The following is a 22,718-nucleotide window of genomic DNA, read 5'->3' as shown; positions in this document are numbered from 1 at the left end:
ATTGAAGAATAATTCAGAAACTACATTTTTTATTGGTGAAAGGTGATGCCTATAAATCATATTTCATATTTTAAACATTAGGATGAAGAAGAAAACAGGGGGATATTGTTGCTTAATATTCAAGCATTCTATGCCTAACAATAAGATACACTGTACATGCTTCTCTGGTTCCAGCATTCACAAGTGTTCCCATTATTATTTGCAACAGGGTCAACATTCACATAGCGCCTAATCTAGATCCTCTAAAATCAGCAATAACCCTTCACTTCAGAGTTAGATCATACTTGCAACTCTTCTGATGCATAAGGTACCCTTCTTTGCCAGTACATCTCCATTGGTGTGAGGCTCAAGTGCTTGTAGAACAGTGGAAGGCATCCATCCTGGCACAGCACAGGGCCTATTTCACAGCCCAGTGGCAACTTGATATTGTCATGCTGTGCACAGCATTCATGGGCATCACTGGACACAGTTATTTACAGTCTGTACTGGGGATATTGAATATCACAATTTTTCACACTATCCTGCAGTTTGAGAAATTAGAACACAATTTGGTCAGATATAGATCAGAGTAAAATGTATTGTCATTCAATGCTTCAAGGTCAAACACTACCAAATAAGCAGCCTCATATTTGCAATAATCTCCAAATTGCAGCTCAAATTGACAGATAATGCAATATAATGATACCTTTATTACTTATCACAGTTTTATTCTATGCTGCCAACTTTTGAATACATATGTCTGCGAACTGCTGCAGCCCTCACGGGTCCCTAAACAACCACAGTTAACTGATCATTTCAAACAGCAAAGGTTTTCTTGTTTTCCTACCATTTTGAAGATGCAAAGTATTCTACCAGGAGGCCATGAGAATTAGAATACATTCCTCTCAGAGGGACATTTACAGTGATGTTAAAGTGTTTGTGGAAATACCACAAGCACCACAACAAAGCACGCACTCTATTGATGGATGTTTCCCCTTTCATTGCACCCTTGTTACAGGGATGATGGATATAATTTCAGTTTGTAACACATGAGAGCAAGTAACTCAGCATTGCCAGACAGAGGCTTGGATGCTAGAAAAGGCATGGTGGGTCTTCCTCTTAATTTGCTAAAGCAGTGTCATTTAAATAACTCTATGAAAAATGTACTTAAATTCTAAAATTGCATTGCAATTCAATTGTTTATGTATATATGTTAAATAAATAAATCACAGTCATTCACTTTGAACAACACTGCATTCACGCTACAGTTACACCAATCTTACCACAAGGCGATACTTCATTTCTGAATCAACTGGTCTTCCCATTTCCATGCAGGCTGTGAGCCAGGAAATATCCAATATTTCAAATCTGGAGCTGTCACCCACATCTTGCCTTTTCAGCCAGTCCAGCACCTCTGAGTAAGAGTTGTTTTCAGCCACAATATGAGTGACAGAGTCACTGTCAAGAAATACAGAAAAAGTAGTTTTCTTCCTGGATCCAGCAAAATACTGCTACGGAAATGCTATTTCCATGTTTACCTACCATGCATTTCCTAAAAATTGCTGTATACATTTTATGTTAGGTTGTGGGAAGCAGATGCATTTTCATATCACAATATGTCTATTGCAGTTACTGAGTCTCCTTTGAGGAAAGACTTTATCCTGACAACTCCTATAAGTGCAGCATTTTCTTTCTTTAGGCACTACAGTAAGATACCATCTTATTACTCGTTTTTGCAACTCTGAAAATATTTTGCTTGCACAAGCATCATTATAATGAAAAGGCTTCTTTACCGTACCTGACAACCTTCCTCTCAAGATTTCCAAACAATGAAAGAAAGCTTCGCACAGTATTAAAAAGGCTGTTAACAATCATTCTTTAAAGCTTTGCAGCTGGTAATATTTCTTTGAAATCTATCTTTTATGTACTTGCATTAAGCTCTTTACACATAACAAAGTTAAATCTTACAAATTATGTGCTCACTCTTCTTTGCTACTAAGATGTCAGACTCTTACAAATTTGATATCCAAGATTTGTATAACATTTTCAGTTTGAGTTACTGTTCAATAAATTACAAAGCAGTTATGTGGACACTGACTAAAAATATAGTAGGACAAAGGTTTTTACACTATGTTCATTTAGTTGTATCAGAGTATCTTTGGAAAGAATACCATCATAGTTTATTATTAAAATGACATTGCTCTGTGCTTTCTACCAAGAAAGAATGAGAGGGTCTAAGTTCATATTCCATGAAAAAATTACATATATAGAGTGAACTCTAAATTTCTACCCAGCCTGCTGATGTTCCTCATGGAGTTAAGAAAACTACTAATTTGGCAGGAAATTTTAAGAGTGCACTTCCTGATGATCCCCTCCAGAAACTTGTAGGATATCAATATCTGAAATCTCCATGAAAAATAACTCAATCGTCAAGAGATTCCTGGAATTTTTGGAGGAAATTGGCAGACAAGTACATCATTATTTCACCTTGCTTTTACAGAAATAAGCTTTGACTTTGAATATAACTATTCCAACAGCAACAGCCTCCACTTGCAGGACTTTGTTATCTGCCTGCAAAGCTGATGCTAGTGACAGTTTCATCCACATGCAGGAATTTTCAAAGGGACCTCGAGCCCAATCCTCACGCACCTAATGGACTGCTTTACAACCTTTCCACAAAGGCCTGGAGAAGTTAAGCCATCAACCACACCAAGAAAACAGAGCACCACTACAGAGATGGCTGGTGAGTATGGACTTGCAGTACAGAGTTACAACACCTGTGCTAACTGCTAGAGAAGAGGCAGGTTGCCTGCAGAACTTTTCCAAGCATAATACATTCTGGAAACCAACAAAATGTCTTAGTCTGCCCCTGTGATAATCACTAACTTTATTAAACATCTAGACACAGCTGTAGATCTATACCAAGAAAAGCGTTACCATATAACTCTCTCTGATGTAAAGATAAATAATTTGTTGACTATGCAATGCTTTAGAAATAAGAAAAATGTCATGGCATAGCAAAATCTCTCTCTTCTGCCCAATGTATTTTGATGTGAAAGACAGCAGATCTAGGTTATATTACTTGCTATTAAATACATTTTTTAATTATTATTTAACCCTACAAGGTTCTACATCAATTAAACTGTCATATCCTTACTTAAGTAGTAGGGGGGGGAATCAGTTAGAGACATAAAACTTCTGCTTCCTGTGGTTTATTTCATTTTATATAAAATATTCATATGTAATGTATTTGTACCAAGCTACAGATCTGGGAACTTTGCCATCACTATGCTTGCAACAGCTGTTTAGCTGAGATGCACCAGTTTCCTCTGGTACCTGCACAGCTGTGCTTTCCTCTTGGCACAGAATGTAATAAATTTAGCATTTCCTCTTGCATTTTTAAAAACAAAAATCAAGAGTTAAATAGTTCTGGTTTACCTATTAGCAACTAAGTTGAAATTAAACACAGCACCTGAGTTGCATACAATTTGCAGAATGTCTTAAGCACTAGCAATAAATAACTGTGCCAAAGCAGCCCAGATAAACCCTCTACTCAGTCCTCAGATTATTAATAAAGGATATAGAATAAACCAGTTCATTTTATTTCCTGAAAATTCAATTAATTTTGTATCAGATGCTAATTGCCTATTTCTGTTTAATACCAACTTGAAACTTGCTTTACAAATTATTTCTTCCTTCCTCAGTCATTCTAAGTTGATGAGACTGAAAAATCTGTGGTAATGACTTCTTATAGGAAAAACCTAGATATATACTATGTACAAACAGATGCAGAGATATGATCAATACTCTGTTTTCTTTCAGCTTTTCAGAAAGCCTATATAAGGATGCAGATTTCAGAAAACTGCATAACGATATAACTAGTGCTCATGAAAAGCACTACATGGAGGAAGGCTTCCTTCAAAACAAGTAGGGTTTATCTAAGCACCACCATATAAACCTATCACTGAATTATATCTTCAAACTGGAATGCAACACTTACAGTGTTTTATTCCTAGGCCTTTCCTTTGTAGTCTCCCAAATTGTACTAAAGCCTGAGCCAGTAACCACAAACCTCACTGGAAGGTATTACTAAGAGGAAGATCGGATAATAGAATTCTAGAGATGTTGTAGGGAAATGCCCCTACAACAACTGCATTTTTCGTCCCATATATTTATTTTTATTTCAGGAACTGGACATTGAATTTATAATAAAAATAACCTGAATTCAAGGGGTAAACATAGCAGCTGATTTAGGTCAAGTAGAGAGATTTCATTGTTTGCTTGAAATTACACAAATGCACAAAAACAAATCCCATGAGAAACATTCTCATGCTCAAAATTTACATTTTTTATTTTCCTCATGAGAAACAGCAGACTGAGAGGGGCAAACATGTTAAAATTGACAGCCCTGAGATAAATCAGAACAATTAATTTTTTGAAGTATAAACAAGAATTTTTGTTAGTGTTTGTGTTCTTCTAAATCTCTATCCAGAAAATAGCAAAAATGAATCATGCTTTAGTAATATAGACTGAAAACTGAAGCATCACTATAGTGGGAAGAGCAAAGTACATCCACAAAAATATATAGGCAAAGACTTCAACTGCAGTCATTTGAATTATTGCATTTACTGCATTCAGACGTTTCAAGCAGCATCACTACATGTTATTTCTAAGAATATAAACATTTTCCTACCTTAGCTCACTTTCTACTCTGAAACCTTTGCTCCTTGCCAATTCCATCAAAAATGTCCTTCTGGTCATCCCCATCTTCCTCTGCATAATAAAAATGACAAGCTTACTGAATTTTATTTCATAACCGCAGGAAAGTTTTGGGGAATACATTCCCTTCTTCCTTTTCCTCTGGGAGACTAGAGTTGGAAGTCTGATCCTCTCCATGGTGCAAAGTAGAAGTGTTTTCACTTCGGTAAAAGGAAACTTGCAAGCTTTCAGCCAGACAGCACCTGTATCTAAGGTTGCCACCCACTGAAGTCATTTTACTTTGTTTCCCCTCTGAAACCAAAAACAAATGCTACATAAGCAGGAACACTGACAACTATCATCTAAAACTACTTGGACAGAGCAACTCCAGAGAGATGAAAACTATGGTTTAATTCCTTAAAACAGACATTAATCTGTGAAGGCTTCATCCAAATAATAATATTCATGGAAAAAGACTGTTCAAAATAACAGGCAAGATCTTCTGGTCATTTAATTGCACAATTCCATTAGTTCTGCTTTCAATGTTTTTCCAAGCCTTACTTTTCTAAACTTCCTAACTGCAGGGAACACTGATTTTCAACATATTAATAAAATCTTCCTATCATTTCTTATGAGCCATGTCTTAGAATACATCCTAATAACAGTATACAAATATGTTTTAGAACATTAAGTCTGTATAGTTGTTGTATCTATGTAATGAAGGCTTTACGGCCACTGATGACTTTACTATCTTGACTCCCTAGAAGCCCACAGCCAGGCCAATTACCGAAGTGACACCAAGAGAAGGGTTTAAACATAGCTTTGGCACACACTGCTGTCAATGCTTTCTACTACCTGATCTAGAATGCATTGCTATCTGTGCCAGGAACAGTAGAGAAAATTAATTCCTGCTTTTAAGCACCCAGTGACCCCCTAAGTACAGAGAAGATTATGAAGGCTACATACCTGTGCACCCTATTCTAGAGCAAGCAGTATTGGTCATCAGAAAACTTCATTAAAATTTATTGCAGACATGCTTCTTCAAGTTGGATCCATTTAGATACGACCCTGAATTTCCAACAGAACAAAGTGAGTGCAAACAACCAAGTTTAGAGTATGTGCATCTATTTCAGCACAAATGCTACTTCAGTGGTAAATAGCCCCATTTCTATGTCAAGTTGGATTTTTATTTTTACTGTAGCAGAGAATTTAGATTTTGCCAGTCCTTCAGAATGTGTCAGAAATGTTATATCTTGCAATTCTCATTGCTCATGTTCAGCGGAGAAGCTAGGTGAAAAATCCTGCCTAAGTCAAATCTATCAACTTTATTTTCAGTCATTTTATCATGGATGGATATAAAACCTGAGTTGTGGAAAAATGACTCAAAACCTGTTTCCTGCAATTACGGCCACAAGTTTAAAATTAAGTTATAAAAAGTACTACTGACATTCTCCCAGCCCTATAGCTGATGCAGTTTCAACTGTTATATCACTGATATAAAGAAACAGTTTTCATCAGAGTAGAAATTAGCCACCAAAAATTAATACAGAGCTTTTACCTCTGAGGTCTTCTTCCTGAGGCCATGAAAAAAACATATGTAGTTCTGTACATACACTAGATTCCGTTCATTTCTCTAATTGCCTAAGGATAACCCAGAAGCCAAAATATCTGTTCCTCTTTCTGGTTCATAACATTAAGATTGTCAAAATAAATCATTTCAAGGTTATTTTTTAAATTATGTGAGATATTTTCATAGGAACTAGAAAATGAACAAGCAGACTAAGAGGCTTAAGCAAAAGAAGCGCAACAAAGAAATAAATTAGTATTGATGGGTTTGGCATTAAGGTTGAACAATCTGTTGTCGTTGTTCCGTGTCTGTTTTCTAGACAACTGATCAACCATTGAAACTGGCCATTTCCTATCTACATCCTCCCTGTGCTTAAAAAATAGTTTATCTTGGACCCTACAAGGAATAATGTATTTGAGAACAGATTCCTTACATATGTTAAACAAAGTCTTATTTTATGTTATAATTAATTCAGGGCTCTCAAACATGCAAATCTAATTTCCCCCAGTGTAACATCAAGATGCTCATTGCCAGTAAAACCCTTCTGGCATGAAAAACATAAGCTACTATTCCTTTGTGTTATCCTTATAACTCTTGAGCTGGATTTTCAAGGATATTTAGGTGCAAAAAAGATGCAAATGGAAGCCTACTGAGATTTTCAAAACCAAAGCCAGTTAGGTATCCAGCTCCTTTGGAAATCAATTTCTTTCTTTGAACCTAATGAAAAAGGTCTTCTTTGTCTAATAAGTACAGCATAATGTCATGGAAATGTCTCTGCCGGTGATGCAATTTTATTAAGCATAACTTCTAAAATTAACAGCATTTCCATATCCCAACTGAGCGAATAATCTGCTCTCCTACAACTGCGCATTATAATATTTTTTCAGTAACACTGAAAATAGAACAAGCTTTAGGGAAAGAGCAAATACAGCAGAGAAAAAAAGCATCTGTCGTTTATGATGCAGCATTCTGTTGCCTGAGTCACGGCACCACACATAACACTTCACATTCTCTGTGTGGGATCAACAGCCTAAAGCCACAAGCAACACCCCATCCCCACTATACATGATAAGTGGCCTAAAACTACAAGCTTTCTCTAGCTCGGTGCAACTTTTCCAGACTCCTGACCTTTAGGGCGGCTCAAGTCCCTAAAGGGAAATCCAGAGCATGTTTCTCCATTCAGATGTTGTTGCTGCAGATCAGTGTCATGAACTATCAAAGGCACAGATTAAGAAAGAGATGTTTCAGTGTGAAGCAGCAGCCAGCCAAGCAGCCTGCAGGCACTGCCTGTTGCAGGGCTCAGCCTTAGCCCTCAGTGCTGATCCAACTCCAAAGGGAGTTGCTCAGGGGAAAAGAGCAGTTTCTGGGAAGCACAGTACAGCTGCTCTCAATGTCCGTACTCACACATGCTTTCACTGCACCTTCCGGATTTCTATCAGATAATCTTTTAGTGCCCTGCTTTCATATGAACTGCACTGTAAATATTTTATAAAATGTTACTTACCCATTTTATATAGCTTTCCTGTGAAGAGTCAGAAGTGGTGGCAGGTGCTTTTAATGCAGCACAACAGGATATCAACCTTCAGGAAAGCACCTCTTCAGCACTATCAGTGAAAACTAGAGAAGTGATTGCACACCTCTTTGGGTTTTGATTTAACATCAGTTTAATACTGCCTCACACAATCGTTTCACAGATTTACTTTTCCTTAACTTTTTCTGTTCTAGAATCATTGTCTGACACAACACATTGTCTGATGTGGAAGTGCAAAGGCTTGTCAATGAACTCCTCCATGTGGAAAGAATTGCACCTATTCACATATTTTGAAGCATATATGCTTGAGCAAACACTGTAATGCATCCAGGTGACCAATCATTTTGAGAAACTGATGATGGGATGCTTTGAGTGTGATTACTTGGCTGTATCATAGTATTTGGCAAGAAAAACAGAGCAGGCGTAGGGAGGACATGAAATCTAGAAGACGTTGCCGTCAAATGTATAAAATTTCTGATGCACATGGTTAGAATAGATACTTATCTCTTCTTTTTCTTCCCGTACTGGGAATGAAAACCTGAATAAGAAGAATGAATTTAGTGACATATCTCAGAAATTGTCCATGTAGAAATAATATTAGGAGCTGACAGCTTTTTTAAACTGCTTCTATGCGTAGCTGTGCATAGGGAAGATTTTGTTCCTATAAGCCCTTTCTGAGGAAAACAGGGAAGAGTGATATCACAGTGATAAACAAAGCAAGGGAATAGGGTACCCCCTTGCAACATGGAAAAAGTGATTGGTGACAAACCTTGGCAGGTGACTTCTTGGCAGGAGTTAACTTTCTGTTCATGCCTGTAATTCCTGGAAGCATTTCCACTTTGTCTGCAGTAACAGACAATTGAAATCTTTGATTGCTCTGCTAATGGTAGCTGCTGCTCCTTGTTGAGGTTGTTATTGGACTACCCTTCGATTTTTGTACCGGTGCATCAGTAATTTTCTTTATGCTGTACTCTCATGAGAGCCTTGAGAACCTCTCAACAATAAAAAGGCGTATCTGTGTAATCCCATTCACATGCATGTTCAGGTAGGCCCTTAAACAGTTACACACACAGTTTACAAGGGTACAGGTATTCTGGCTTGTTTCATTTTAGATTCAGTGTCTTTTCTGAGAATTAACAGACATACAACAAACGTTTGCAGATTAGGTATTACATGAATGGCATTGCATGGCCTGTACTTGAACTGAAAAGGTTATTTCTCTTTCTTGGTGATGACTAAATAATGCTTCTGGACATTTCATAAACTTTTTATATAAAGGTAATACTATAAATGCAAAAATTCTTATCCTATGAATTTATTTCTTTCTCAGCTCCTATAGTATCATACTGCCAAGAAAGCAGCTGTTTTGGCCATGCATCCTCCTTTAATTCATTGCTACAATAGTTTGTACAGTAGGCATCTTGCAGTAACACTGCAAATAACGCAGTGGTGTTTACACTACAAAAATATGTAAACAGCACTGAGTGGGATTTACATATAAGTACATATTTACTTTCTAACCTCAGTTGGCTCATTCCAAGGTATTTCAGGCTGCTCTTCTACAAGCTTGATTCAAGCACTACATCTGAAATGCCACCCAGCTTTCACCACCCAAAGCAAATGATTCAATAGAATGATTTAGAGAAATCCGTAGAACTCAGTGGTTAGGCCAAACTACTCATTTGCTTACATGAGGCACTGAGAAAAATACTCTAACAAATACAGATAGTGCTCTTGTAATCTTACCCATCTGACTGTGCAGTGCAGCCTTACTGAATAGAGCCCCTGAATATCCCCACGTAACACACCCAGCAATGGCACAGTGAGCTTCAGTACATCCTGGTTTCTTCACAGACTGTAGCTTTGACAGCTGAAAGTGAGTGCCTATCAAAATTGTGTCACAAAGAATATGTCTGCAGAGGAAGATAATTCAACAGCATTAAACTACTAACATGAAAATAATGGTGTAGTCATGTTTTTAGACATGTGGGAATGCAGTCCAAGATACCTTCCAGGTAATTACTAAGAAAAATCTTACTTACATAAGCAAAATGGGACTCAATATAAAAACCAAATATGCAGATTTAACTAAAAAAAGTTACACATTGCATATAGGTGTCATAATCCATACAGTGAACACCAATACAATTATAAAAGTCAAAAGGTTTTAGCAAATTATATCTACAGAAGTTTGTCAGCCTCTCCATTATCTTGCATAAGCATCAAAAAAGGTGCACAACCTGCAGAGCATGTACACTGTCATCCATAATAAATTCAGAAAATTCCCTGTCAAAAGTAATTCCATCTTCCCCTTTGTGCAGATTCATTGGCTTCCTGGTTACTTTTTCAAGTGTTATATAGGTTACATGAGGTAAAATATCTTCATCTTTTCCTCTCTGTTGTGCAGGTGTTGAAAAATCAAGTATGAGGTAGAAAATGGTGAGCAATGGAGCTCAGCTCAGCAGACCAGAAGAAAATATAAATACCAGCTATGCAGTAGCCTTTGCTTTGCTGGTTGCATCTGACTTTCTGAAAGGGAACAGAATCTAAGTATTTATTGATGAATTCTAATAGAGGAAAGATAAAGGAACTACCCAAACCAGACCATAAAAGCATGTGTTTCTGAGACAGAATTAAAAGCTTCAAATTTGAGGGAAGGAATGTTAGCGGAAACAATATACCTCACCAACATACTGTCAGCGGAAAAAGATGGCTCTATTCAGGAAAAAAGGGTTTTGAGTAGGAAGGGTTTGATAAAGACAAGAATACAGGGACATTGCAAGGACAGGTGATACAGGCCATTAACAAATGTCCTAAATAAATATTCTCTAGTAGACACAGCAGAACAAAGTGTAATGTATCAAAAATATAATTTGCAATTAACTGCAGAAGTTCTAAAGATATGTGTGTGTATATGTATATATATAGACATGCAGAATTTGCTGGGAGAAACATTAGTAACCATTTATACATATTTTCCTTGCTACTCGCCAATCAAATCCAAAAGACAGCAAAACACAGAACCCATGAGCTTTTGTGGTGAGATACAAGATTGTGGGGCACTCTCCCTGCTGTTTCACAGGAAACCACCACTACATCACCTCATGTTGCCTCTGCAGCTGTGCTGCCCACAGATATGATATACAGCACCAACACCAGCATAAACATAAGGTAGAAGGGTGAAAGTGAGAACTAGAAATTGAGGATAAGTGGTTGTTTTAAAGGATTAACAAGGGAAGGAAAAGTAACTGACAACTTCAGCTGTATTCAGATCTATTCAAAGAGTAGGTTGTTCTCAAGGTTCTGTTATACTACTTAGCACAACTACTTAGAAGACTCACTGAGTAATAATAATTAGAAAAAATGGTAGCACGTTACAGTCAAAAATTAAACTACTGTAAATATGTAGTAGGTGTATCAGGTGAAGTTACAAACACCTTGTCACTCACAATTCCATGCTGTACAGTGGGGAGTTTAAACGTACAGCTCAGCCTCTCCATAGCATACCTGAGCCAAAAGAAGTCAGCCACCACACCTGACTTTGAACCAGAGCAGAACTTGGAAAACTTGAAAATTCTGAGCAACCAGACACGGGCTTGTGGGTAAAAGAGGTCAGAGGTGTCAGATTATCTACCTACACTACCAAACAGGCTTATGGTTTTCTGTGCCAATTAAGAGTCTTTAAGAGTGTTAGATGTGGGGAGGTTACAGCTGTCTCTGGGCTAACAGTGTTTGCCAGGCTACAGTCAGACCTAACTCCAAAGAAGCCACCTGGTCTGGTTTCGTGGTGAAATGATAAAAGTTTCACAGAACTCTAAGCTGAGTTTTGCATATTCCCTCTTTAAATTAAACACCCTTTCTTCATCCTGTAAAATGACCTCACTAGGCTGTAGTGTGAAGTTCTCAAGCAAATTTGTGTATTCATGTTGGCAAGTAGGTTATATTAAATCCAAAAAATACACGTAGTACAGGAGCACAAGCAGCTAAACAAGATGTTAACAGTTCATTTGCTGAGCAATTGCTGAAAGAAGTATGTTTGTATAGTGATTGGAAAAGGCAGAACTAAATGAAAACAAAATGCTTCTCAGTAACTGAAAGTGACTGTTCAACCAGAAATGAAACTCCTTTCATCATTTATACGAAAATGCTAAATTTCACTTTAAGTTAAACAAAGGGTTTGGCATGAAGTGAAGCCAGGCAACCTGAAAATGTCTAAGTATGTTTTGTTTCTCCTAATTCCTTATTTTACAATAAAATTTAGAGTTACACTTAAGGCTATTGTTATTTGTAAATACGTCTTTTAAATAAAAAGAAAAAAAAAACACTAAACTTTAAGTTTTTAACACTGTAACATGATAGGAAAATGTAATATTAGCACAGTAACAAAGTCTGTGGTACAGCAAATGAGGTTATGCCCAAATACAGCAGCCACAAATATAGAAACAAACAGAAAATTTGCTTACGTTTGGAAGGCCTCATATAAGCAGGGATCTCCAGCAAGACATTCTCACCTCCAATGTGAACCCTTAAATGGACCCTGGCTCCACTCCTTCCGGTCACTCAGGGGGCACTGTTTGCACCTGAGCTCCCCTGGGTTAGCCCTGCCTTCCCACCAGGTGCTCCATCATCACTGCTTCAAAGCCTAACTCAGCATTTACTCTAAAACATGTTTTCATTTTTCTTCTTCTAGAGCTATTTTTCAGATTTTTCTGTACAGGTTTCAGACCCTCTACAAAAGCTAGTGCTGTTGTGTAGCTAGAATTTACTAAAAAGAAACGCCTCTGTTCTCCAAAGGATCATTAAAAGACTTATGTAAGCAGAGACATCCCTGCCTTAGCTAAACATCTCAGAGGAAATCCTGCTGAATTTAACAAAATGGTGGCACTGTTGGAGAAAAGTTATTGGGTGCAATGCCTATAAGGATATGATATTGCTACTGTATCTCACCTCATTCTGCTGATGATATTAAGTTTCTGTAAAATCTGAGTCCTAAATGAGCATAAGTAATATGAACCTCAGAACAAGTAGTGAGACAGAACACTGATAAGCTGGGAAAGCAACCTGAAACTATCCGCGTGTAATAAATTTTGGATCTCTGACTTTTGCTAGGTTTTCATAACAGCACTGAAGAGAGCATTTGGAGTGGCAGCTGGGAGAGTTGCTGTCCTTCTCTCTAACATAAGAAAGTTAAGGAAGGTGCAACAATTTCTTTAGATGTGATCTTAATTTTTTTTTTAATCAATCATACTTAGTATATCAAGATAACTCATATTGGGATTTACTTGTATTCAAATTGACAGGGGATAACATATCTGTACTGACAAATTTAAGCTACCACCAGAAGCACATGGCAGATATGACCCCTTCCCTCCATCAGTTTCTGCGCAGCTGGGCTGTGGCATCCTTGCAAACACTGGCAAACATTTATAAAGGCTGGATCACTTTATGACCTATATACTCTAGTTCAATCATAGTCATAGAGTATAATACAGGAATTTATTTTCAGAAATCATAATTTCTGTGATGTAGAAGGTCACTCTCTATAGCAACTGTAAGTCACTTGTAACCTTAACATCTGTGAATCTACAAATCTCTATTTCAAGACTTTGGGAAAAAGGCAAATAAGGTGAATATTCTGGTCTCCATGCTGAGTTGTTTCCACTTTCATTCCTGATTTAAGGCCAGCTTCTGGATTATTTCTGCTTCAGAAAGTTTAACTAACTCAAATGGAAGAGGGGAAAAAAAAAAAAAAAAAAAAAAAAACCAACCTTTTGCATTAATGTGGGATTCATTTAAGATTTTTGTAAGTCTAAAGAAGTAAGCAAACTAAGAGTGATTGCTCATATGCTGGTTGCAATAAAAAGGAGCTATTGGAAATATCTTTTGGAGTTACCACAATATTTTTCTTATAAAATACAGCAAGAGGTCATTACACTACCAAGAAGAGTAAACCTCTGCAGCACTGAATTTGGTGCATTCACTTACAAACTAGGCAACATAAGAATTCTATCTTAGTCCAGTAACTATGACTTGCTTGATTAGATGTTGTTGAGAATATAAAGATCTTTGAATTTAACACGGAGTATAAAATTTTCTTTAGAATGTGTGGTACTACTCCAGCACTGTGTTCCTCTGCTATTGTCTTCCACATAAGATTTCCTAGGATAAATTAGCAGACAGCTGTCACATTAAGCCCTCTTGATACCAAATGTCAGTTAGCAAAAAACAAAAACCCCAAAAAAACAGTACTAAAAGTACTCTCTTATATCTTGCCTTTAGTCTGCACTGTTGGTTTTTTTCCTCCACAGATCTCATAACAAGTCAATGAACTGCCAACTACCCTACAGCTGCGAGTGTCTTCTGCATGAATGTGTACTGTGGGCTAGATTCCTATCTCAGTTACAGTGGTAAGAACAAAGCTCCTTTTTTGCAAACAACAATAATATAAAAGAGTCTCTGTTGATAGCTGATATTAGTGATAGATAGATGATAGTTACAGGCAGACTATATGTTTTGAGCATCGATATGGGAAAGAAAATGAATTTGTAAATTTCTGTATGTACATATCCCCAAATTTACCCTTAATAAATTGACCATCCAGTCAAAGAATCAATATTCAGACATCTTTCCAAGCAACCAAAAACCATTTTGTTTATGTAAACACCATTCTGTTTATGTAGTTCTATCTGCTCCGGTTCAGTAGGTCATTTACTGGTTGATTTCATATATACACAGAGTGACTTGATTGTTCTGAGTCTAAAGATATGAGGCCTTCTCTTAGGTACTATATTGTCATGGCCCATAAGAATCGTAGGGATTACTTACATTCAGCTCCTGCATTCAGGTTTTCTATTCCCAACACCTTAACATAAGGTGTTAAGTACTCCCCCTTACGGTCTGTTAAAGAATGGCATTGTAATGCTTTATATTTCTCTTGATTGATCTCTAACTGCACTTACGTTATCAGAATTTAGTTAGACCTATACCATTACAATTTATCCTAGAAACAGTTTCAGTGAGTCATTCTGTGACAGCAGATATTTGCACCTGCAAACTGTCTGCGATTGCAGATTATTATGTGTTGTTCTGCTTTGAAATTTTTTTCTTGAATGTCACTGTTAAGTTTCAGAAAGAAATATAATAAATAGGCTCATTAAAAGTTGCTAACCAATGTCTTTCTCTTTTTGGGATTTATTCTGGACTATAATCCACTCTGTTGATAGGAACTTTGCTACTGACATGAAGTAGTTCAAACTGCATTTGTTAGTTTTCTGAGAAACAAATTCAGCACAGTTAAGTATCTTTAATGCAATAAATGTTTTGAAGAAGTGTGAAGAGGTAACACACATATGTAGCCTCAGCCACCTTTACTCTCTACCTGAAGGAGTATCTTCAGTGATGAGAAAAAATTCAGTCTAAGTTCACTACTCTCCTTCCAAATCAATCATTCTATTTAAAAGACACTTTCATAGCATATAGAATTGATTTTCAACATCACTGTACTACTTTTTTAGAATAAAGCTTTAGTATGATCAGCTGAAGTAGGTTAAAAAGCCTTTCAACATAAAATGATTTTCACTATTCAGAAAATCTTCTGATGTTCCTATCTTTATCACAGCACTGACATAAAACACAGGGTATCTCACCTACTGTAACCAAATATATCTTATTCCTTGGTGTATTCTGTGTTACATCGTAGAACAATGAATGTATTGGAATATACTTTCAAAATTAGTTCAGGCTATACTTTCCATGTTCTACAGCATTCCCATCATGTACCAGAAGTTGTAAAAAGTCTATGTGGATATCCTTATCTGAAGTGTTATTCAACACGTGAAATCTGTAGTTACTATCAATCCATTTTTCCTTCCTGTTTGCTGCAACTCTTAATTTCAAACCTGAAAAGCATTCATTAACAGCACTGTGATGTGCTCCTTTGTGCTCTTGGCCCAGGAAATCACTCTGCTCTCTTGCAAAGTCTTCAGAATTCAGCTGACAACTTCAAAGACAGGCAATCACTAACTCTTCCCAGAAGACCCTGTAATGTTAAGCAAAGCACATAAATATCAATTCATTTGATTTAAGTTCTTCTCCCTGATGTTTAACTTGGTAGTTTGGGGATTATTTTGATAAAACAGCTTGCTAAAGGCATCCTTTTTGATAAGGCTTTTATCTTTGTTTATCTAGTATATAAGAAGCGGTTTTGTCCATAGTAGATTTGCAATTTAGATTTCTAAACAAAATAATCAGATTAATTGTCTGAAGTATATTTTATGAGAGATCATGTAATATATACAAATATATATATATTTAGAACATTTATCAGAACACTGCCAGCGTGCAAATAATCCCATAGATACTATCCACTGGGGAATTAGGCAAAAACCTCTTAAGATCCCTTCACAAAAGTTAAGTCTCAATAGCAATATTCCCACAGGTCATTTGATAAATAGTTTCTAATACAGCTTGTTTCCTAATACATTTTTAATCTTCTTTGGGATCTTAAGGGAGAGCCTAGAAAACCGTTGTCTACATGTGCATTTAAGGATGCAAAAGAATCTAACAGGGCTTCAGAGGGTAAACTCTATTCAATAAGTTAACTTGTTAACTAAATAAAATAATTTGTTTTGCAGGACTGTCTTTAAGTATATATTTTACGAATGGGTCTTAAAGAATCTGGCTACTTTCTGAAGTAGGAAGGCCTATTCCTGCCAAGTTTTCTCCTGCTGTCATGCTCTGAACATCTACGAAATACACTCTTCACCTTTAAATTGTTCTATTGCTATGAAACTATCTAATAACAGTGAGAAATTTTATGTAAGATGCTACCTTTTCACCTTGTTCTTTTTAATATTGCATTTGAACAGTCTACTATTTTAGGATGAGTGCTCTCAAATTAAAATATACACAGTTGCACAGAAAGATAGTAAAAATATTTTAGAATTGGAGTTAATAGAAGGAGTTAACTGGAGAGTTCTTACCCTTAACAGGAACGGTGCAGTTTGCCCTACTTTCATTTCAAAAAGGCTCTTGACAAGAACCTATGTGCACTCTCTGGAATATAGATAGGGAACCTGAAGGTGATTAATCTGAGAGAAACTCCCTTAGGAAGTACTGCATCCCTTCTGGCCCAGCTCTCCTGCTGTTCTGCTCTTGCAGAGTGCTGACTCAGGCTTTCACAAACCATGAAAGAGTCAGTGAGAGGAAAGAGCTCATTGCAATACATCTGTGGTGAGAATAGGAAACATTATCTTGAGCTTCCTGAGCTTGGTCAATCCAGAGTGGAATCTCCACTGACTCTTTTTCTATGCAAAGCAGTTTTCAGTACTTTAGCTTTCCAGCATTCCAATTTAAGCACTGCTTGGGGCTGCATTTATTTATTAAGATTTGTTCAGTGGGAAAAAAAAGAGGGAAAAAAAAACAGAAAGGTTTTAATAAAATTTTGTACAAGATCTAGAAACTATTTGGTTGTTATCTCTAAGAAGTTATTGAAATTTCTTTAAAAACGGAAACTAAAACATGACTCTAGAAACTAGATGTAAGCCCTTTGCAAATTGCCAGGAGAAATACAAAAGCTGATGAGTCAACACTGATGGCATCATCTCAGTGCTGTGATAAGGAGCACTAGCACATGCAGGGATTCAGAGCTCACTTTACATGATAAAATTACTCCTTTGCCTCTAAGTCAAAATAAACTAAGGTCAGATATCCATATCAACAGATAGGAGGAGATATGAACTATAGTTAAGAGTGACCATTTTACAAAGACATTAAATGATCTGCCATCACTGATAAACGATGGGCCATTCTGTTTCATGTTGCTGGTACAGGTATATAGGGCTGGTGTATGCCCCAAGATCTGCTCTTACATTTATGCCAGTCACACCTACAGCACATTAAATGCTTTGGTAATGAACTGAAGCACTGCTAACTAAAAGGTGGGAACTGCCAGAGAATTCAATTGTTTGCTGTAGTCTGCCAATAATGGAAAGGTACAAAATCACAAACAGAAATAACAGATGATGCACAGGACAGTGGAAACAACGTGGCAAATGAGGCATGGGATGTTGTGCAGAACACAAAAACTGCAGAAGATTAAATGCATTTGTTTCATCTGATTTGTAACTTCTGACCTCAGAAGATAATCACATTATTGTCAAATCTCACTGCTCTGAAGGTCAGTGCTGAAGTTTTAATCAGCCTGACATTTATTGTGGGGGGGAAAAAAAAGTTTAAGTTCTCATTTCATTTATTTTTAACAAAGGAATGAGCTCATGAAGGTTACGCATAAACAACTCCCACTGACTTTTCATAAACTGCTTGAATCAAAATAGAATTCAGTTTATCAGGAATGCAGGTAACATTATCAAAATCCTATTCACATCATGCATCCAATCAACCTTTGAAAATAGGCACAGATTTCTGAGGTAGGGCTGCTTCTGAGGCACTTTCAAAAACATAGCACTAGTATATAAAAAATAGCACTAGTGGGCAAAAACCTATATTCACTTCTTCTCACATCATATGGTTTAGAACAAAAAAAAAAAAAAAAAAAAAAAAAAAACTTCTATTCCCATTGGTATGCAGTTTAATGTCTTGTAAAGCTCAGTCTCCCTATCACCTCCAGTCTCAATTTTGCAGTCCTTCCCCTCTGAAGTTGTATGCTCAATGGAAGATATATCCCACTCACAACAGAAGAAATTCTATTTTCTGTGAGGTAACTTAAATTTCTTCTTACCATACTGTCCTAAAAATAACTGACAGTTACAACTCCAGAGCCTATTGTCAATGAATTTTTTCTGGTTTGTGCTTCTAACAGCTTGGTGACCTCAATCCTAATCCACTGTGGAAAGCAACATAACTGCTATTTGTTACCTGGGTGTATGAAAATATCAAAAGCTGTTCCAGAGACTACTAAGAAGGTGTAAAATGCAAGCTTTTGCAAGTGCCTGCATCTGGGAAGCAGATGCAACATAAAACACTGGGTCTTATACTAACTTCGTGGCAAGTCATTAATGCAAACAGGGTCAACCGTTTGTCAAGATCTTCCACTGTAAAGCACCATGTGATGATACATTAGTATGCTCACTGGGAGTTCAAGTATTAATTTAACATTTTTTTCCATTTATCAAGCTATGAAATATCTACATATATCAAGGTACAAACCTCAAATAAATTAAAAGTATTCAAGAATTCTGTATACTAACAAAATTCATTAAAAAACAAAACAATTTAAAATAAGCATCAGCTGCAGCTTTTCAAATATAAGCTGCCTGGGTATATTATTTAAATAATAATATGCTAACATAATTTTGTATTTCTGTTTTGAAAGTTACTCACTAGATTTTAATGCATATAAATGTTGCCAGATGGAAATATGTTCACACATCATTTCCTATATTTTATCAGAATAGTCAGCACACAGACAAATTTCCAAGTAGGGCATGTTCTACAAAGAAATCATATAAAATGTAAAGGCAAACAGTACAAGCCAGACTGTGATCCTAGAGGAGTCGACAGCGAATCTGCCAAGGTGTTCAAACAAATACAATTATAAAAAGTGTCGCAGTTGAACTGAGAAGAACACTGCATACTTGGGAAGAGTTTCACAACCAAGCACTATAGCATCAATAGCAGCCTTCAGAAAAAAAAAAAATAAATAAAATCAAAGGGAATTTCTAGTGAACAGTGTCACTTTTGTAGCAGGTTGGATTTTTATTACTGCTATATTTTATTGTACCAATTACAAACATGAATTTCCAAAAAGATGAAGAAACTTAGCTGTAATATTCTGGTTACAAATAAATAGATATGGGAATAGGTGCAGTCTGTCTAGAATAACAGTTAAAACTTATGCTAAATTCAAAGGGAAGGTTAAACCAACAATCATAGTTTTAGAAGTATACACAATAACACAAAGCACAGCTGTCCATTAGACAATGACCTTCATGCTGTACATCCACCCTGAGCTACAAAGGAAGCAAACAAAAGAAAAATAAGCATTTGTTAATAATTATTATTCAGATGAAATAACAGGGAATACATACCAGGAACAGGTTAAAAAGCAAGTGAAATTTCAAAAATAATAAAGTATTTTTTCTTAAAGACGTATTTTTGTAGCTAACTGCATACAACAGAAGCATTTTATAAGTGGTAGGTTTCAAATCATTGTACAAAAATAGCCTCCTTGATATTGCAGTGGTATTAACCATTCTTAGGAAAGTCTGGGGGGCTTGGTTTTCTTGGTTGTCATCAAGCTCCAAGATAGGCTTCACCACTGTATCTGGGAACCCTTTTCAAGCAGGATCCCATAGGAATTTGTTCAGTCCTTTGTCAATTACATGGATGTTTTAGTAATGAGGACACTTCTAAAGTACACTGAGACAGAAGCATTTGCAGCATGATTAAGAACAGTATCCTGGGAGCAGTAAATCCACCCTAACTTTCAATTGAGATGGAGCCAAACTGAAAAGAATGCTGAGAATGAAAAGGCTAAGCAAGTTTATAAACTAAAGTACTACTTAGGAAGGACCGTTTAAGAAACTGTGTTTGTTTCCTCAGGAGAGAGAGGACCAAGTCCAGTCCCATCTAATGCTTGGACAGAAAATATTATTCCTATTGATGGGCTTTTCTCTTGCAGCCTCTAGTCTAGCATAGAATATAAATATGTCCTCCTTCTTTGCCACCTAAAAATGTGATGGACCTGCTCCTACCTTACGACCTCACAAATAGAAAAAGGAGATTACCCAACTGATTTCTAGGACTGAATCAATAAGTCCTAATTATTCTCAATCCTGCCTCTCAACTGAAGCCCTGACTGGATCTCCAGAGGTTTCTTGCAGACCCTGTGATTTCTGTTGATTCTGTTATTTTATCAGACAAAACCGATCAGCAACATTTTATCAAACTTCTAGGCAGATAGCTGTAAATAGACCTTTATCCGCCAGCTGTGAACTTGCTCAGTCTATCATAGTATTCTAGCTTTTCACTTTAAGAATATGTTCCTCCCACCCACCACAAATGTCAAGCCTGTCCATCACATTAATAAAAACAAAAAACATATGGAAGCATTTAAGGGAGAAGAGTAGACATGAGAAACTGCTCCTCCAACTTATTTGGAATCAACTTCAACATGTATTCCTGACAGAAGAAGAATGCAGAGTGTACGGTAAGTCATATTCCTCTCATTATTCTTGTATAAAATGGGTATAAAATATATCAGTGATAAGGGTTTCTATTTTATACAAATTACTATACCACTGAGCTAAGATTTTTCTCAAGTATATTTTCCTGAGAGCAGTTTTCCAGTAAAATAAGTTGCATGTGACTGCTACAAGCTTTTTCCAAAGCAGATCTTCACTTTGAAAGTTCTAAACTAAGCTTAACACATTTAGTGCTTATGTTCTTGAAAATACATAGCTGTATTTAGCAAGAAACGCCAGTGGTATGATCTAAGAAACAGTTTCTATACTACTTATTAGCAATTTCTATAAAACTGCAAATTGAGAACTCATTTTATGAAACTCTAAGGAGCTGCAGAACTATAAAAACATGCCTCTTTTGTGGCTAACACATTCCAGACTAAAGGAAAAAGAAAGCCTTCAGCTTACAAAAAATGTATACTGTAACACTGCATTAACTCTGCTTTTTGTAGGAGTTATGTATGAGAATGACTTTATGTTGAATGGTCAAATTATGAGGTGTTTAAAATGTGTTAATTAACTAAGATCCCCCTAGAATGTTATGCTTCCCAAGGGATAGCAAGATAGAGACTTGTATTAGATGTCATTTTCACCAAGGGCTTCAGAAAAAGATAAAACTTCTTAATGTAGAAAAATCAAATTATTGACATAAAATGTTAATGTCTCCAATTAGACACAAGCTTAAAATAGCAGACTCTCTCTCTGCACATATAACCAAAACCTTTTGTTATGTCAGCTAGTGTCCATGCCAGATCGAGTACTCAGCATTGAGCAAACTTGACCTGCCCAGGGTTGGTCTCGGTTCTCAGTCAAGTTTGCTTGGAAGTTGCATATAGGGTCCTGGCCATTTCAAAAGTAACTGCATGGCTATCCTTTAGCTGGTGAAATCTGAAAGCCAAGATATCCCCATCACAGCCAGTATGTGTTCAATGTGCACATATTTACTTATATGGCTATGAAATTTGGTATGCTGCATAAGATAATATGAGATCACTAAAGAGAATTAGTAAAAAGATATAGAGTCCTCTATATTCTTGAAGTAATCCCCTTGGAGGTAACGGAAAGTAAGTAGAAGCAAATGATAACATTCTCCATTTCCATTTTATGCACTTGAGGAAAGAAAACTACAGCACTGATCAAACTAATGCTAAGTGTCATCATCAAAGAATAGCTACAGATTCTCAGATGAGCATCCCCATATCCCTGCTTCTTTTAAGTTTCTATTGTTGACATTGTTTTTAATTGGATTGAAACACAAATGGAAAAATATTTCTGGCAAGCTGTAGTCTTAGTGTTTCAGCCACCTCTGCTACAGCTCCTGTGGGACCCCAAAGCTGTGCACAACTCTCCCAAATAGATGTCCCTCTCACCCAGAGAGAGGAGAACTGCAGAATTACTGGCCTCAGGAGAGTACTAGCCTGAAAGCCCAGAATACATAGTCCTGGCAGTATCAATAAACACAATGGCAGGAGAGTTAGCCAAATGTCACTATTTTAGGGCTCAGAGCAATAAGAAAGAAGTAGGGTGGGAGAAGAGTTGGATGTGGCAGGGTGTATGAGCTGACAGCACAAGGCTTCAGCTCACACTGCAGACTGGGATACAGCATATGAGCACAGCAGTGGTTGATCACTGGAGGTAATTAACATCTACCCATGTGCCAAGATTTCTGAAAATGCTACTGGCATACTGAGCCATAGTAGAGATGAGGGCAGGTACTGCTAGCAACATGCACTGAATTGCA

General features: G+C 36.7%; 1 protein-coding gene across 1 annotated transcript in view; it reads right to left on the bottom strand.

The window, feature by feature from the left end:
• Nucleotides 1–4,875, bottom strand: part of DNTT (DNA nucleotidylexotransferase) — a 74,738-nt gene extending 69,863 nt beyond the window's left edge. The window contains exons 1-2 of the mRNA XM_072340127.1: nt 4,673–4,875; nt 1,263–1,437 (exon numbers count right to left, since the gene is read on the bottom strand). Coding sequence (XP_072196228.1) covers nt 1,263–1,437; nt 4,673–4,875 — 378 coding nt within the window. The remainder of the gene's footprint in view (nt 1–1,262; nt 1,438–4,672) is intronic.
• Between the last annotated feature and the right edge of the window lie 17,843 nt (nt 4,876–22,718).

The sequence above is a fragment of the Excalfactoria chinensis genome, chromosome 6 (genome assembly GCF_039878825.1).
Source record: "Excalfactoria chinensis isolate bCotChi1 chromosome 6, bCotChi1.hap2, whole genome shotgun sequence".
Lineage (NCBI taxonomy): Eukaryota > Metazoa > Chordata > Aves > Galliformes > Phasianidae > Excalfactoria > Excalfactoria chinensis.
Note: the sequence above shows the minus strand (reverse complement) of the source record. Positions and strands in the feature narration are given on the sequence as shown.